The sequence below is a fragment of the Amblyomma mixtum genome, chromosome 10 (genome assembly GCF_055824585.1).
Source record: "Amblyomma mixtum isolate Tamu chromosome 10, ASM5582458v1, whole genome shotgun sequence".
Classification (NCBI taxonomy): domain Eukaryota; kingdom Metazoa; phylum Arthropoda; class Arachnida; order Ixodida; family Ixodidae; genus Amblyomma; species Amblyomma mixtum.
The window spans coordinates 58,193,350-58,211,272 of NC_143021.1; the positions used below are offsets into that span (position 1 = coordinate 58,193,350).

A 17,923-nucleotide genomic window follows, 5' to 3' on the forward strand; every position below is an offset into this window, starting at 1 on the left:
AAATTCAGGGGGGCAATTTTTTGACTTAAAGTGTAGTCACTGATGTGTGGTTAAGATGTTAAGCTTCGCCTCTAAGAGTGGAACGCGACAGCATCTTGCAACGCTGCCAGGGAGTCCAGAGAACACCATTGCTCATTCGGTTCTATGCCTCGCTCGTCAGTTTTTTTAGGAAAGGAAATGTATCTGTCTCTCATATCTCGGTGGCCACCTAAACCTCGCCCGAAGGGAAGGGAGGAGGATGGGTGTGAGCGGAGACACCGCATTCATTAGACGTGCCTTTGTTCATTCCAAACCATCGAGCTGGCATGGCCAAGTGGATAGCATGCTCGTCTCGCACGCCGAAGACCGGGGTTCGATTCCCGAGCTCGACCAATTTCCTACTCGGTTTTATTTATTTATATGGCCTGACTACAAAGTTAATTAGGCTAATTGTGTAATTAAGCAATTAACTAAGCTCAGTCCCACTGACTTGGAGCATCACGATACGATCCCTTCAGTTTGTTGCATGGTTACTAGCCAAAGTATCATTGGCCGCGTTTGAAATTCGCGCACTGTGACGTCTCGGCCGTTTCGACCAATTGAAAAGCGTGACATTTCTGTCGACAACTGCTGCTTACAACGATGAGACATTAAAGGCCTTCGCCTTAATATTGAAGGAAGAGAAAGTTAAGTCTACGAAAAACGGAAAGGAATTGAACTACTCGCTTCATCGCGGGAACACATCTCGAGTGATGCAACTGAAAATGCACCGGGCGTGACCAGTAGAAGAGTTTAGAAAAAAAGAAAAAAAAGAAAGAGGAATGAGTCGGTCACCACCGAAGCAGGTGAAAGCGGAAAGCATAAGCCCTGAAGAAAATTCAGGAAGAAAACAGGAAGAAACAGAAGCAATCTGATGATAGCTGCGTCGAATACAAGCGAGCTGCACGAACATCCCAGCAAAGTGAGAAAGAAATTCAGACGAACGAGCCCAGCGTTCAGCAAGGACTCAGTTTGGAGGCGCAAACGCAAACAGAAGAGCACACACTGAGAGCAAAGAAAACACGAGAAATTAAGCCGTCATATGCGAACTGGCGTTAAATTCGTTCGTAACCGACGCGCTAGCCCCAGGAAAAGGGGAGGGCTCGAAGTCTATGCGCAAACCAGGGAGTAGTACGAGTAAGAAGTAGAACCGAAACCGCGTTCGGAAGAGAAGCCTCAGCAGAAGGCGGAAGGGCAGAGCTGGCGACAGGAAGAAAGACCAGAGTAGCGTGCGAAAGAAAACCACGAGTGCGGCTGAAAGCTTGAAGGAAACAATAGTGCTCCGAGCCCACTGAGTAGGCTGAATGTGGAAGTACAGGCGAAAGTATGCCTTCTATTCGTGGCTTCATCTCTGAAAGGTGTTGCGAATGTGTTGCCGAGTTTCGGCATGCATTTAAGTGCATTTTGACAATTCTCAAGTGTCTTATATGTAGACATCATTGTATTGTTGTCTGTATTTTGGGCATTCACCACTTAGTATGTATGCACATGCATGTGCGCTCGCATTTTGTGTTTTGTGAATATTGTTGTACTATATTCTTAAAGAAAGAGGCAGTGTAAGACATTTTTGAAAAAATAAACAAAAACAGCGCCGCGCGGACGCATCTCGCCAGCGAGCGTTTTAAAACAGCGCAGAAGGAAACCATGGAGAGCGACTAACCTTGTGCTTGTGCCTGCCCCCTCCACCACCGCTCGCCGGAGCGACATCAAGGGGATTGCGTCAGCCATGACGCCGAACCGTCTCGAATATCAGAGACGTTTGTACTCGATGCTGGCGGAAGGGCGTTGCCTTGCGTCTGCTAAGAGATGTTCTCCGTGCTTCACTCGCGCGTCAGCGGCGGCGCAAGGCCAAAAAAGTCTGGTAGCAACTCAAAGCCACTCCCAGCGTTTGACCAATGGGGACGCGCGCCCGGCGCGCCCATCCACGGTCTCACGAGGCAGCGCGCGCCAGACTGTGGGATGGCCCTCTTGTGAGCCTCTGGTCGTCGGACTGTCGCAGTGCCCGGTGAACTAATTGTGTTTTGTTTGTTTGCCCCTCTCTATCGTTAGTGCACTTTAGGTGCAATATTAAGGCGGACGCCTTTAATGTCTCATCGTTGTAAGCAGCAGTTGTCGACAGAAAATGTCACGCTTTTCAATTGGTGGAAACGGTCGTGACGTCACAGTGCGCGAATTTGAAACGGGGCCAATTGTACTTTGGCTAGTAACCATGCAACCAATTGAAGGGATCGTATAGTGATGCTCCAATTAAGTGGCACTAAGCTTAGTTAATTGCTTAATTACCCAATTAGCCTAACTAGTCAGGCCATATAAATAAATAAAACCGCTTAAGAAATTGGTCGAGCAAAGGAATCGAACCCCGGTCTTCGGCGTGAGAGACGAGCATGCTATCCACTCCGCCATGCCAGCTCGACGGTTTGGAATGAACAAAGGCGCGTCTAGTGAATACGGTGTCTTCACTCACTCTCATCCTCCTCCATTCTCTTCCCGCGAGGTAGGTGTCCACCGACAAATGAGAGACAGATAAATTTCCTTTCCTCAAAAACCAATTTACTGACGAGCGAGGCGTAGAACCGAATGGGCAATGGCGTTCTATGGACTCCTTGGCAGCGTTGCAAGACGCTCTCGCGTTCCACTCTTAGCGGCATCAGTGACCACACTTTAGGTCAAAAAAGTGCCCCCCTGAATTTTGTGAGAAAGTTACTGCGTAATTTCCTTTCCTCAAACACAATTTTCACTTTCTTCATTACGGCTCCTCTTTATCTATCTTCTTTCACTCCCACTTCCTCCCTTCCTCTGCGGTGCGGTTCTGGTGTCCACCGAGATGACAGAGAATTACTGCGCCATTTCCTTTCTTCAAAAAGCGTTGCGTTCAAAGGGCAAGGCATCGCGCTGAACGGGTGGTGTTCCGTGGACTCCCTGGCTGCGCTACAACGCGCTGTCGCGTTCCACTCCTAAAGGCGAAGCTTAAGCGTCATTAATTAGCAGTTAATTTGTATTCAGGCATTAATCAGTAATTAACCATTAATTAGTGATTTGTCATCACTTAGTAATTAGTACTCAATTATATGTGACGCCACCGGTGCCACAGAAACAGCGAAGGTGGTGCGGAAAACGCTTCCGCCTCTACCCACTTTAGACAGTCAAAGTGCCCCTTGAATTTTGCCTTTGTATTGTATTCTCTCGAGTGTGTAACTTTGCGCGCGTTGCATTGTTTTGTTAATCACTTTGTATGTGCTTGTACTAGTGATTGTGAAATCCTCTGTATCGTCTCATTGCTGTATAAACTTTGTTTTGTTTGTGAACATTTGGCTGCGACCCATTCTCTTGCTTTCGACCGGCGAAAGCTGGGAACCAAACAACCAAAAACATCTTGTCACTTGGTGGCTGGTCTCCGCTGAGCTTTCCACGCTGAGACGTGGGCATTTCCTTTGAATCCAAGACCGATAACCCCACACGCTCGAAGGGTGTCTGGGAACGCACGCTAAAGTGCGCGAATTGGTGACAGTGAGGTACTTTATGAAAATGTTCAAGGTAGTGGTCTCTCGTTCCCATGCGCATCAAAACCATTATTTAAAGTTTTTCTGTTGTTCCCATGTAGCAGTTAACAGTGCCATAGGAAACAATTGGGGAATCTTGTTGACGATAGCATGAGCGTTGATAGAAAAAACGCAACCCTGCTATGTGGAGATCTGCGAATATATTCGCTGCTGCATCGGAAGCTCGCGATCAATGAAAGACTGTGATCACAAACTTTTTCCTTTTGACTAATGCTTTCGCTCAGAATCGCTCGGTAAGAAAAAAAGACTCGGTAGCTGAGAAGACCATCAGATTACTGATCACCTTTGTGAACTCCCTTGATGAAATTTTACAAGCATTTCCCGAGGAGCCAAAACCTAGCCACATCTGGTTTACTTGAAAGCTTTGAAGAATTCAGAGCAAATAATACTTTATTTTTTTATTTGGAACACTGACAATCACGAAGGGTCATTACATGAGTAGGTTGAGAGTAGAAGAAAATAACAGAAAACAAATACACCTGAGGAAAGAGGGTCAACAATTCATATAAGAAATAGCTGCCGTTTCAGCGAAAACAATAAATTTTTCCCATGTTGGCTGCGTTATAATACATGGCTGCAAAGCGTTCCATTCGCGTACGGACTGCAGGAAATAAGATACCAGAACAGGTTGTTATTGCAAGAATGTTCCTGTATCATGTTTGAGTGTATGTGTCTGATTTTGCGTGTTGTTCTTGTTGTTAAAAAGTGGAAAATTTAGCTGGAATGAGTTCTGAAGACATAAATTCAGAAATTTCAAAAGCTGCACTTTGCTCTACTTGTCAAAAAATGGATACCAGCGCGCTGTAAAAGCTCTGTGGCTGAAGCGAAACAACTGTAGCGGTTAAATAAAAAACGTAAAGCTTTTCCTTGTACCATTTCCAGTCAGCAGATATTGTGTTTCTTGTGTGGGAACCATAGAATATTTGCATATTCTAAGGTAAGCCCCGCCTATGCGCTGACGTCGCCCACTGTAGTACACGTCAAGAGTTGACTTGAAACGCAGCCATCGCAGTCTGCAGGATACAGATATAAAATTCAACCATCAAAAAGACCTTTGCAGCCAATAGCAACGGAACTACCTGTGGCCTTCCTTCTCCATGTCGACCGATCACATCGAGTGGATAATGGTAGAAACCGACTCCTTGACCCGCTACGCCGAAGTGGTAGTGCCGCTATATTTGAGAGATTGCTTGTTTAAAACATTTTCCGCAGAAAACTTCTTATCAAGAGTTCATTTGTGAGCTATATTGTCCTGTCTGTCTGTTGACGGCATTGCCACTTGCACAGCACGAAGATGTTTGGTTTCGCCGCGAAGCCTTTCATCTCACGTACGGCTGAATTTTTCCGTCACCCACGCTTCTTATGCTCACAAGTGTGCCACATCCCTGGTGCTGATTGCGGCTACTTCGACGGTACCTGTCTGTCATTACATAGAAGATGCAGGTATTGCGGGACATCCGCCCTGTGCCGCAAACAAGGCCTAGCATTGGAATGCACATTAGGTGCACTCGTCCTAGCTGCGTGATCTTATTGCAGCACTGCCGCCGGCACCAGTGCTCAACCAAGAACCACGCAAAGGAGACGAAGTCGCCACCAGCGTTTGAGGAGCGCTCGTGCTCCTGCACAGCTAGGCTCTGGTAGTCGCAACTTCAACTAAATTTAGAGCTTTCTCAGAGACATCTCGGAAACCGAGGAACCTCTTAAGGAGCGGTGCTTTCTGGCTTTTTTCAACCTTCTTGATCGTACTACCTGAAAAATTGAACAAACTCCGAGGTATTAAACATAACTTACACTCCGTTAATATCACGATTTTGTTGAAGGACGGTATTCGGGGCTCCGTCATCAAGACCCTCAAAAACGCAGTAAGTAATGCACAGAGGTACGCGAAAGGCAACAACTTATCCTGTGGTCCAATCAAATCGGGATTGCGCGTTTTTGCACCCAATAATGTAATAATCCTATATAAAGTGTTTAAAAAATTGTAAATTTAAGGCCTTGAGCTTCTGCGCAAAAAATAAACAACATTTCAACCCATAAAAACTAAATAAAATGCCGGAACGAGTCACTAGGATGATCTGCTACGTTAGAAGCAGTAAGAATGGAATGACACTGAAACTTTAAGGAAAACTGAAGTTTTTGTTTAAGGTAGAAACACATATGTAACGCCGTATGTGTCTCTCAAATGCGAGTTTCTGAAGGAGCTGCACACATGTTATCAGGAAAGCCAAGCAAAAATATTTGGGACTCCCCATACGCACCTCAAGCGCCCGACTCATGAAGCTCGGCCACGAAAACAGGATGAAGGAAAGAATTATGTCACATAAAAGAGTCAAACCATTAGACTATCATCCACTAAATTTGGGAGGAAGTCTGTCGAGAGTTCAGCAGCACCACTTCCCCCGGTTGCGGTGGAGGTAGAGGCTATACAACCAAGGATAAGAGAAAAAATTACGATCGATTTTCGTAGACAGGCCAAATGCCAGTTAGGTCGGTGTTCACTGCTCGGTTTTCACTTCAGCGCCGGCATTTAAATCCAGTGTCCACGGATGGCAGTTCTTGAGATTGCGATAACAGGTTAGTGTCCATATCTGCGGAATTGGTCAGTCTTTACATTCATAGATACCTGGGTGTTTTCCTGCCTCTCCAGGGACAGTGGTGCAGAGGTCAAGCGATGCGCCACTGCTCTTCTATTGCAAGTGGTACCATGCGTAGGATTGGTTGCATGGGCTGAGTTGCGATGGAGGTTGCTCGTCCCGAACAGCCTCTCTAAATTAATTGAGCTGCTGCCTAACACGATGGGCAGGCGCTCGCCTGCTCATCAAGTGGTGAGCAAACTCCCACAAAAGTGGCTACAGAGAAACAGACAGTCCAACACACAACGGCTAAATGCGGGAACAGCCAGTCTATGTGCTAGCGCGCTGAAACATTGTCTTACTTCATTCTCAAGAATATGCATCCTTCTTATGACAAGGCCACCAGAGAAGCTAGTGGAAAATATATTAGAAAGAAATAGAACTCATCCCCAGACCAATATGTACAGACGCAGCAAGACCAGCTGAGCACAGTATCGTTGCGGTAGCTACTGATTCCGGCGGGGTTTCTACTTGACTGCGCTTCGATCAAAGCATGGGACGCTACCTGCCATGGAAGCAGTCAGAGCTCTCGCCGTCCAGGCACATCCTGAGGCAGACGTGGTCTCGGACTGTCGAACTTCATGTAGTAATTAAATGGAGGGTGGGGTAGTAGAGCAGGCAGCCTCAATTCTCACGAGAACAAACTTTGAAAGCACTCGTGATATGTTTCCATGGACACCAAGGGCTACGGGACAATGAACCAGTCTACGACTTCACCCGCGAAATTAGTACCCCGGGCACTGTCGCACAATAATCTTCTCTATAATGTGCCACTCAAAACCTTTGCTGAAATCATAGTGGACTGGCTGGAAGAATCTCTATTTCTCAAATCCTCGAAGGAACTAAGCAAGGACGAAGAAAAAGCATTTACAACGATACATACGAGTGCCTTTGACACTCTGAAATCAGTAGGCACCTGGCACCTACAGCTTTACAAACCAGGATGTCCGCACTATGGAGAATTATCGGATTCTACCCCATGCTATTGGCCTGCCAGAAAAACAACCCCATATCCCCTAACCCATCCGCAATGCCTAGCCAGTGGGAGGCCGCACTGCTCAACGCAGGTCCTGGGAGCCAGAAATGGGTCGTGAAAGTGCCGTTGTAGCAGCTTCGACTAATGCAATCTTTAAATGGGGACTCCAACCAAGCGATTCCTAAATAATTTCTTCGAAAAATATTTCCATCAGCAACACCGACGAACGAACACGATCTCATTTAAGCCGCCGCAATGGCCTAGTGGTTAAAGTGCTCGGCTGCCTGAGTCGCTTCGGGACAATAAACGCTACATAACCAAAAACTAAACTACTCGATTTAGCTGCCTGTAACTGCACTTCGCAGTAAGATATCTGGTATGCAGTCCCGCTAAGATCCCTAATGTCGAACTGACTGTCTGTGTGCCTCTTTCTGCGTTAAGCATTATTCTGATTATTGTTTACATTTTTCTCCATAAAGCATTGGCATGGTTAGCACAGCATCCCAAAGTGTAAAAAAAAGGATGTCACTAAAAACAAAGAGAAGGAACAGCAGTCTTGCCGTAGTGATAAAGAAATCTATTTTCTTCACCCAGAGTTCACACGCCCAAGCCTCTCACATAAAATAAACTCCTACTTTTTGTAGAGCTTACTTCAGGAATAGAATTTCCTGCATCTAAATGTAGACTGCTTGCGCATCCATCCAAGTTGTGCAGCAGCAGCAAACATGAGTAGTGGTGGTGGTCTAACGCGTTAACATCCGGCGTTACAATTAATCTAGTGTCATTGGGGCTGAGCAGCCTGCGGATGCCGTCTTGTTGAATAGTTGCTGACTGCTACGATTCTTTTTTTTCGCAGCTTTCCAGCTACATCCATGGCATATTGGTGAGGGCATAGAAACACTTGAAGAGAAATGGGATGGTACACGTCTTTAAAGCGTGACCTTCCTAGAACATCGCCTGCTACGACGCCCTCGCGCTATGTTTCCTTTGGATGAAGGCAAGGATGAAAAAAGCCAAGGCCGTGAAGAGCTGCAGGCCAGCCAATAGATGCAAAAGATTATCGTAGGATCCCATTGTGTCCCGAAAGTAGCCTGAAATGAAAGAACAAAAGGGCACACAATTATTTTCGATTGAATGAATTTCGCAATTTCACACCAGTAATTGTCACTTCGAATTACCAGCGATGTGTGTGACGACAATGGCATGTATTGATATGTCTCAGTTGAAAGGCTAATTTATTTCATACAATTTCAGTTGAAGAGACGAGAGGCAATTAAGGTACTCGTAATAGATAACACTCGTTCAAACAAAAGTGTAATAAAAAAGCCAGTGCGTTTGAGAACTTTCCTTTGAAGCTTTTCATGAATGAATCGTGTTTCGGCTCATTTTTGTTCAAAAAGGAGTCCGTTATGCTCAATAGTGATGAAGTTTCACGGCTTTGCTTCTTCTAAGAAAAAACAATGTCAACCTGTGACTGCACAAGATTACAGTATGCTGGCCTCCTGAGTGTAGTTCGGGCGAGGAGAAATAAAGATCTCGGTGAATTAAACCAGAACCTAGAAAATGCAGTGATTGAAAAGATAGAAAAAGTAAAGGTCAAATTGTTTTCTGCTATCACCTATCCATAAAATCTGCGGAGAGGTTTTCATTTTTGCGATGCTGGCAGGAGTTGTTGGTATGGTATGATCTGCACAATAATGAATAGTGTCAAGGGTATTTATCTGTCTCTGGTACCCAAGGCTCAGAAATGCACGTAGTGTATTTCAGCTCAATAGTGAATTGATTGCGCAGTCCTCACTAGTTCTGTTTTTGGAAGCTTGTTAAAGGCAATAAGAGCGGATAGATTTAATATGTTCAGTCACTGAATTTACCATTGTAAAAGTATTCACAAAGCCCAAATTCGAGCTGTCTTGCTGTTACTGTTTTACTATACATGAGCCCTGTATAATACAACTTAATTTCGAGTAAAAAAAAAATATGAGTGCGAAGAATGTTCAGTTACCCATAGCGGCATGTTCATGTGTCATTACTATGTTACGCGCAGTAGCAACAGTTTTGCGTCATGCGTGAATGCACTTCATGCATTTAGTCGCAGCGCAGAATATGTAGCAGTCGCAAAACGGAGATGGCCTTTAGCGCCGACATCCTTTCTCAGGAACGGAGGGTGGTAGCGTATGCGGAATCTTTAGGTTTGTATTCTAATGTAAGACAGCACTCAATTTTCCCGAAGTAATACAAAAACGTTTCAAAGGACTCGCGATCAGTTTGTAACCATCTTTCTGAGAAATTCTTAATTGCAGGCGAAAGGATTCTTCGTCGAGTCACAAATTAGAGGTCCCATCTCCAAATTCTGAGTACCACTCGTGGGCCGGGAAAAGTGACACACAACAGGTTTAATGCCACTAAATGAAAGGAGAGCGATCAAACTTTTTAATCACTGCCACACATACACAGCCGAAGGGTACGTTGACGGCAGTGCAGAATTGATTTCAGCAGAATCTTTCAAATTCACCACCATCATCATCCGCCTCACGTGCATGAGGTCCGTGGTTCGAATCCCGTTGGCGCACAATGCTCCAGCAAACCAAAAAAAAGCGGAGTTTAACTCCGCTTATAATGGCCTGTTGCGTGCGAAAGCGCGGTGACGTAAATGGTCACGCCACAAGCGACACCACAGCAGCGTGATGGCGCAAATCTCTAAGTTGTGTACTACTTTTTCGACGGTGACATGGACCAAATGTTTAGAGATGATCTGGGTCACATCTGGAGGTCGCCATCATTCCGTTCGATGTCAGTTATCGTTATAGATCGATTTTAGTCCACATCTTCAAAAGTTAAATTTAGCCGGTTGGCGAGGCCAAATTTTTGCATTTGCCGGGGCGAAATTTGAAGGTCTCCATCGTGTTGGGCACGCCCAGTTTCGGCTGAACAGAGATTTTGGTCCAAATCGGGAAAGGTCAAATTTCGGCGGTTGCCCGGGCAATTTTTGGAAATGACCCATGCGAAATTTGAAGCTCGCCATACTTTCGACAGCCTCAATTATCGTTGGACATCAGTGTCGGGGCACATTTCGGGGCTGGCCTGGACCAAATTTTTCAGAAATAACACAGGCCAAATTTTCAGGTCGCCATTGATTCCGGCACGGTCATTTATGGTTGAACATCGTTTTTGGTCCGAATCGGCCAAGGTCTAATTTCGGTGATGGAACAGGCGAAATTCTTGTTGCTTGGGGTCACAGTAACTACGGCCACAAGCAATGCACAAACAAGGCGCATAAGCAAGATTCAAGATGAACAGGCAAGATTTTTGCTCGGCTCCGGCGGTCTTATAAGTGCTTTCGCACTAAAAAAAAACAAAACACCAACACCCACAAGTACTGAGACCAAGAGCACTGTGACCAAGGAAGACTATACTTCTAACGTGGTAAAAGGCAGCACGTACCAGTACGTTACTGCGCACATCAATTTCGCAGTTCATAGTTGTCGAGTAAAGGCGTGCAAAGTGTTCGGTAATGCTGCCTGTTATCGCCACACTACCGCATGTGCTTCTTAATGCTGCGTTATTCAAAGACGTATCTCATAGGCTTGTTTCAACGTCAGGTGTTTTTGGCGTGCAACCGTCAGTGAAAGAGAGCTGGGGGTTGTTTCGAATAACAGCGAAAATCCGTAATCGCTTGAAGGCATAGGGATCTAAGTAGTGAGAGTATACATTGCTTCCATGGTTGCCCTGTGTTTTCCTCCAATGTAACAGGAATTAGAAGCGTCATATTAAAAGCGATGTGGGCGGGTAGCGCTAACACCGTAACTACAAGAAAGCGTACAGATATCATCGTAAAATGCAAGTTCTTTGGTAAATAGTTATTTCGGTTTATTCTCCGCATAGATCACCGCCTCATCTAGAGCGGTTGCTTTTACTTGAGGGTTTAGATTGCATGCTTTACATTTCGGAGTGCACCACACAGTTTTCACCAGTTACTGCACTCACCGGTTATGAAAGGGTTTCCTAATAGCAGTGGGACAAGAGCGAGGCCGTTGGCACCCCAGAAGATAGGCACCGCTCTGGCACCAAAGTTGTCGGCTACCAGGACTCCTTTGAGTGTGGCGACACAGGCCAGGAAAAGGGCCGTAGTCACCTGCGCAGAGGTCGCCTGATTATCAGATCTCAACTGCTAAGCATTAACAAAATAATGAACTAATCACTACATATACACTACATCAGCGAATAGGTGCCAGCTATCCTAAATAAACAGTGCCATGAGTGCAACGTGTTTAGCTGACTGCTTCTGGGATTAATTGCTGAACCCGTTAAGCAAGAATGCTGATTAACAGACGGGAAATATCAATTTCGGAGTTAGAAAAAGAAAGCGTTGTTCTCCGGGTGCCTCGCAGAATGCAAGATGACCGTGGTCATCACTCATAGATGATTCACGCTACGAGCGTTGAAACTTGCAAGTGCATTTCTGTGGTGGCACCGTCAAGCAAGCTGTCGCACTTCGAAACTTTTCTTTGTCGATGACACCGCAGCCGACTAAGCGAAGAAAATGATGGATTCTGTGCTGAAGTCCCACGCGCTAGGTTGTGTGTGTCGGCGCGGAATTAATAAAGCTGAAACGAATCACATCGAATGAGTGACCAGTGAGCAATCTAGTTAAAGACAGGAATAATTTGAAACTGCACCTCAAATTACTTTTAGCCTCATAAATGCTAATCGATGATAGAATGTGGACTCGTTGAATGCCACAGGATAACACTCGGGAATAAAATAAAAAATAGGGTTTGAATCAAGAGGTATTACAGCGGTAGCCGAAGCTTGATGAATAAGTTCAGTCTTTTCGGCACCGCTCCCTACTTCCATTGGGTTAAATAGTTTTTTCGATTAAACGGCATATCGCGGTATTAAATGCTATTGTTGGTTTTGCAAAGGTAAAAAAAAGCGCTGGAAATGAACAAGAGGGAGCACGGAAGAACTGCCCACTTCGAAGATGCATATTTACGCTTGAAATTAAAAAGAATAGGCTGCGTAATGCCGCCAAGATCTGCTTAAAAAGGCAAGAGTACTTTGTACATAGACCTGTGTATTCGGTGATATGATAGACTGCACTGTTTAGCCAGCATAAAAGAACACCATATTTTATGGTCGTGTGCTGCATGGGATTTAACGTGCCAAAGCAACTCAGGCTAAGAGGGACTCTGTAGTGGTGGGCTCCAGATAATTTTAACAACCTTTAACAAACACTGACATCCCACCGTACGCGGGGTTCTAGCATTTCGCCTCCAATGAATGCGATCGCAGCGGCAGGGATCGAATCAGCGTATTTGGGGTCACCAGCCGAGCATCATCCCTACTGAGCTACCGCGGCGACGCTCCTTATTAAAGATACGAATAAGGCGCGACTAAGTACAACTGAGCCGAAGAAATTCCTACGGCCTCTAAAACAGTTTAAAGAAAAGCTGTAAGATTCTGCGTAAAAATATTGTCTATGGTACCTTAAAAGGTTGCGGATGGTCTCGATGCGGCCATCAGCGTCTAAGAATTTGAGAGATCTATAGGTGAGCTTGCAAGCGAAATGCTCTTGGCCCGAATTGTTTAGATGCACCGTTCCACACAGCGTTTCAGTGAATCCCATCAGTAATATAAAGAAATATTATCGCAGAACAGCCGCCGCGGTGGATCTGTGGTAATGGCGCCCGGCTGCTGTGACGTAAGACACGGGTTCGATCCCAACCATTGTAGTCGCATTTCGATGGGGGCGAAATGCTATAGGCCCGTGTACTGTGCGATGTGAGAGCAGGCTAAAGAACCCCAGGTGGCCGAAATTTCCGGAGCCCTTCGATACGGCGTCCCTCATAGTCTGAGTCACATTGGGGCGTTAGAGCCCCGTAAACCATTATCGTTGCATTTTTTTGCGTGCCCATGTGACACGTATTTTTCTGCCATTCGGCGTGTCCGTCCACAGCGCTTGCATTCTCGGAGACAACGAGCGCAACGAGACTCGTCTTGTTCTCGCTGTTTCTTCTCTTCCTTGCAGTATGCTTTCGAGAGAGAGAGAGAGAGAGGGAAAGGCAGGGATGTGAAAGACAGTAATAATTTGAAACTGCACCTCAAATTACTTTTAGCCTCATAAATGCTAATCGTTGATAGAATGTGGACTCGCTGAATGGCACAGGATAACACCCGGTAATAAAATAAAAAAATAGGGTTTGAATCAGGAGGTATTACAGCGGTAGCCGAAGCTTGCAGTAAATCAGCGGTGTATGCAATACAATACTTTTCAGAGTGGCTGCACCTTAATGTTAAGAGCATCGTTTGGAAGTTCTGGTCAGCTCTCATTTACTGCCGCATACGAAATATATATAAATAAATTTTCGTTTCTGCACTTCGAAGTAATTCAATGAACTGGATAAAAAAGCGATCCAAATACTATTGACTCCTCGTCATATGAAGTTATAGTTTCTAATACTGATATGAAATTCAACTTTTTTTTTATTTATGGGCTCCACGTTTACGGGGATTCCGGAAAGAAAGCAAAACCAGCCCTGTTCCAAAGTAATTTAGTTCAATCGAAATAGATGCAGCTATAGAAATGTGGATTTACTAAAGCCGTACCGAGTGTTTAGAACTTCCAGGCAAGCAAAGGGGATTCAAGACATTTGAACTTTTGAGGAAGAATGGCACAGGAGGGGGCTTAACAGTCGGCCAAAATCACGTGACTAGCGCATTCTTGTGCCACGATTGTTCTGCTCTCAATCCTGGCTTGGGCGAATGAAATCAGATGCTGGTATGTCATGACGACGACCCCACTGCTCCGCCAGGCCGATATGTCGACGGTGGTTGCGACGCCCGCGCGAGCCAGTCTGCAAGCGTGACAGCGCAAGTTGCGCCGCAACCACCGTCGACATATCGGCCTGCCGGAACAGTGGGGTCGTCGTCATGACATACCAGCATCTGATTTCGTTCACTCAAGCCAGGATTGAGAGCAGCACAATCGTGGTGCGCGACTGCGCTAGTCACGTGATTTTTTTTTATTTCGTAGGCTTTCTTTAGAGCTCGGAAAAAATACACACGTGAGGCTTTTTTTAACGCAAATAAATACAATGGGGGTTTCTGAAGGCGCTCTCCAATTTTGCTATTAACATCTGCTGTCTAAAGTCCATATTTACGCATTTATAAAAATTATCTTAATTACTATTTAATCAATAGCAATACAAAAACTGCCTAGACACGCAAGCCGGCGGGTACCTGTATGTAATAGGTTTCCCTGGTCTACCTCAAATATCTCATTTTTCAAACCTTGGCTAAAGTTAGCCTGGACACCCTATATAGGACTTCCCCATATTCTGCGCATTCTTCTCTCTCGTGATTGAGTGTGAATATTGGTCTATTTTCTAGCGTCCTTTACCAAAGCCCGATTGAGCCTTTATTTGATTGAAGTCTATGTCTGTCCTTGCTCTATTAGCGATTACTTTTCTACATACCTAGGAGGCAATGGACAGTAAGATCCCACAAACCAAAATGCTCCTTGCTATGTTAAGGAGCATTTTAACTTGTGTGCAACGGTAAACGGTAAGCGCTTGCTATATTTGGTACTGCTGGACACACTGCTTGCGTTCCAACGCCAATAAGAGGGCAAGGGCATATGTAGTCTCAATAGAACGGTGAATATTTACCGGGAAGATGTTGCAAGTGAATGCTGGAAACCGTGCCACCTTACAAACAGGCGTTGAGAAAACTCGCCTCTTCTACCGAGGGCAGTCTACACCTTCTTGTGACAGTTTTTCTAACATGCTGCATTTTCTCTGCAGGACAGCTTTTAAAGGCGCCCGGACAATCTAATATAAAGCACGCCACCTCATAAATTCTACGGTGCCTGATGTATGTTTCCGATAAAGCCGAAGAGCACAAGTTGCACATATAATCTTTCGAGCTATTTCTCTGCATTGTGTGACACAAAAGGCCTCAGGATACCATTGCTGAGCTTAAGATAGATAATTTTGCTCGTGGAAGTTTGTGACACGTAATGATTTCAGCAGCATGGTTTTTGGCAAAAAACTCTTGGCCTTCTTTTCACTGTCCTCCTTAGCCTATCTCACAAAAAGTATGTGAAGTGCTGTTCTTCCATAAATCGCGTTGTAGTTTAATTTTCATAAAGGTCTGAGTAATCAAGCAGCAATGTTTCAGTCAAAAATGTTACTCAGCCTCTCACGGTCAACCAATACACAGCCAGGGCACCTATATAGAAAATACTGGTGGTTCTAAGAACATGTCATTATATATTAACCTTGCACGCGTGAAACTATATATCCTGTAGAAATAGCTACTTAAGCGCAGTGCCAATTGGGAATGCCTATTGCTTTCTGAACGTACGTAATCTAGCCCAAAAATGTACACCCCCTCTTTGTCCTTCAGGGATCTTCTGCGACGCGATAAGAACCCTCATGCCAGCTTCCCAGCGTGTTAAGGCAGTTATGGTGTTTAAGGTTGCAGTGAGCGCTCAAAATGCGTCTCAAAAGCACTCTTTGGAGCAGAAAGGATTTGTCCACGACTGTAGATAAACGTGGTATAACTGCATCTTGTTCATAGTGCCAAAACTTCGAACCAGTTTAAACATCAGGATGCGCTGCTATAGGTAAAGGTTAAAATAAAGTCAGTGCTTTCGGAAGTTGATAGATGATATATGAGATATACAAATGAGTACGGAGGATTCAGCCGCCGGTTATGGCTTCCAGTTTAGATCCCAGTCATTGCAGCCATACTACAGCGGCAATGGAAAGAAAAATAATCCCCGTACCATGTGCACAGCAAATACGTAGCTAAAACCTGAGATTGTTGATGTCAATTTTCTGTCCACTACACCACCTCTTGTTGCCACAGTTCTCCTCCAGGATGATGATGCCATAGATAATAAGGCAAGTGCTTATTAATGTGCACTGATTACACATTTCGTGCACGAGACGAGCAAAACACTGGTTTCATGCTGGCTCAGAAGAACGTAACAGCATTAATGCAGTATCGAGAGAACTTGTCTAAATAATGCAAAAACAATTTTCTTTAATGTCTCAGCAAAATAATCAACAAAACTTGTTGTTGATCGAGTTGGTAAGCCATGATTTCAGAGGAAGCAGTGCAAAAAAAAAGCACAACGGACAACAAAGAGGACCAACGACGTGGACAGAGGCGACAGCGCCTCTGTACGTGTCATCCTTCTTCTTTCTTGTCCGTTGTCCTTTTTTGCGGTGGTTCCTCTGAAATACAATCAAATGATGCGCGATACCCTGATGTGCTTCCCTACGAGAAATCTTGGTAACTGTATGCGCGCAGCTGAAGAGCGCGTTTACAAGAAGTCGCCAAAGTCACCGCATAAGCATTCATGAAAAATACAAGTTCAGAGTACTTCACGAAGCGTGCAGAAAATACGATGTGCACACTAACGCAGCATAGAGCACCAGACTGGTAGAAAGCGCTTATAACTGGTATTTTAGTTCACTGACATTGTGTATAATGGCACGGCTGTTGCTAATATATAGTAGGAAGAAAAACCACAAGTAGCATACATTTAGCATACGAGTTACGCTGTGTATCACCTTTCAATGCTTCTTAACTGTGCATATTGGGCGATGCTGTATGCTTCATCATGCTTCTTAAAACTATTCTGTTGAATGCAACGTAAAGTCGGGTTCTTACACTTCATCAGCTTCCTGGAAAGGTGTTGTGTGTTCGAGCAGCTGGTCATGCCAAAAATGCCTTCTAGTGCAAGAGTGAGGGCACGAAAAATTCTTTACTGGCTTAATTTCCGTCTTCATTAATGTAGTTTAGCTTCAAAGCATGGATTTAAGCTACAGAGGTGGTGAGGGCGTCAGGTGCTCCAAAGTTGTACGCACAGCTTTTACGTAGCTTCCTCGAAAACTTTTATGTGCGGAATCGATTTGATTTCATTTTATTTGAATAGCATTGCTAGTGTGCTTTCTAATGGAGAAATGTATTGAAAAGCGTGAGTCTTTGATTACCTCCATGTTGTGTTTCATGCTTAAGTGCAGAGCTGCAGCTGCACAAACTAAATATCTGCTTGCTGAAATGCTAGTTTGTAACGTCAGTGCATGGTGGCATATTTTACTTGTGATCCACAATAAAGCCAATGAAATTCAAATTACTAAGCCTAATGACCGCCGGAAGTTATTTATTTGCCCTAAATATAACCGAATGCATTCAAATTGAAGTGCACCCACTGCGGTGGATCAGTGATTACGGCGCTCGGCTACTGACCCGAAAGACGCAGGTTCGATTCCGGGCGCGGCGGCTGAATTTCGAAGAGGCCCGTGTACCGTGCGATGTCAGTGCACGCTAAACAACCCCAGGTGGTCGAACTTTCTGGAGCCCTTCACTACGGCGTCCCTCATAGCCTTAGTCGCTTTGGGACGTTAAACCCCAATAAACCAAACCAAACCAAATTAATGTGCATTCAAAGCACGTATGTATTCTTATTTCATAAGGTACTTTTGCCACAATGCATCTTCACAAGGATTTCACACAAGAACCACATGTGGCGAAAGGCCTCAGAGCTCATAGAATACGCGAAGGAAGGCAAACGAAATCCAGTAACTAATTAGAAAGCTGAAACGTATTGACTGCCATGAGTGATCGAAATCCTTATCCTTGGCTCTTCTTTAGCATTACCACAAGCCACAAAATCCAGCAAAAGCTGCAACAAGAAGGAGATAAAAAAATATAGCGGATCCAGA

At 44.9% G+C, this 17,923-nt stretch overlaps 1 protein-coding gene across 9 annotated transcripts in view; it reads right to left on the reverse strand.

Annotated features, from left to right (window-relative positions):
- Positions 1 to 7,749: 7,749 nt before the first annotated feature.
- Positions 7,750 to 17,923, reverse strand: part of LOC149325877 (uncharacterized) — a 77,164-nt gene continuing 66,990 nt past the window's right edge. For 8 of the 9 annotated variants that reach the window (XM_089562823.1, XM_089562822.1, XM_089562824.1 and 5 more), the window contains 2 exons: positions 11,172 to 11,319; positions 7,750 to 8,278 (listed from right to left, as the gene is read on the reverse strand). In XM_089562823.1, the coding sequence (XP_089418949.1) occupies positions 8,148 to 8,278; positions 11,172 to 11,319 (279 nt within the window). In that variant the 3' untranslated portion in view covers positions 7,750 to 8,147. The remainder of the gene's footprint in view (positions 8,279 to 11,171; positions 11,320 to 17,923) is intronic. The other variant, XM_089562827.1, reaches the window with a different exon arrangement.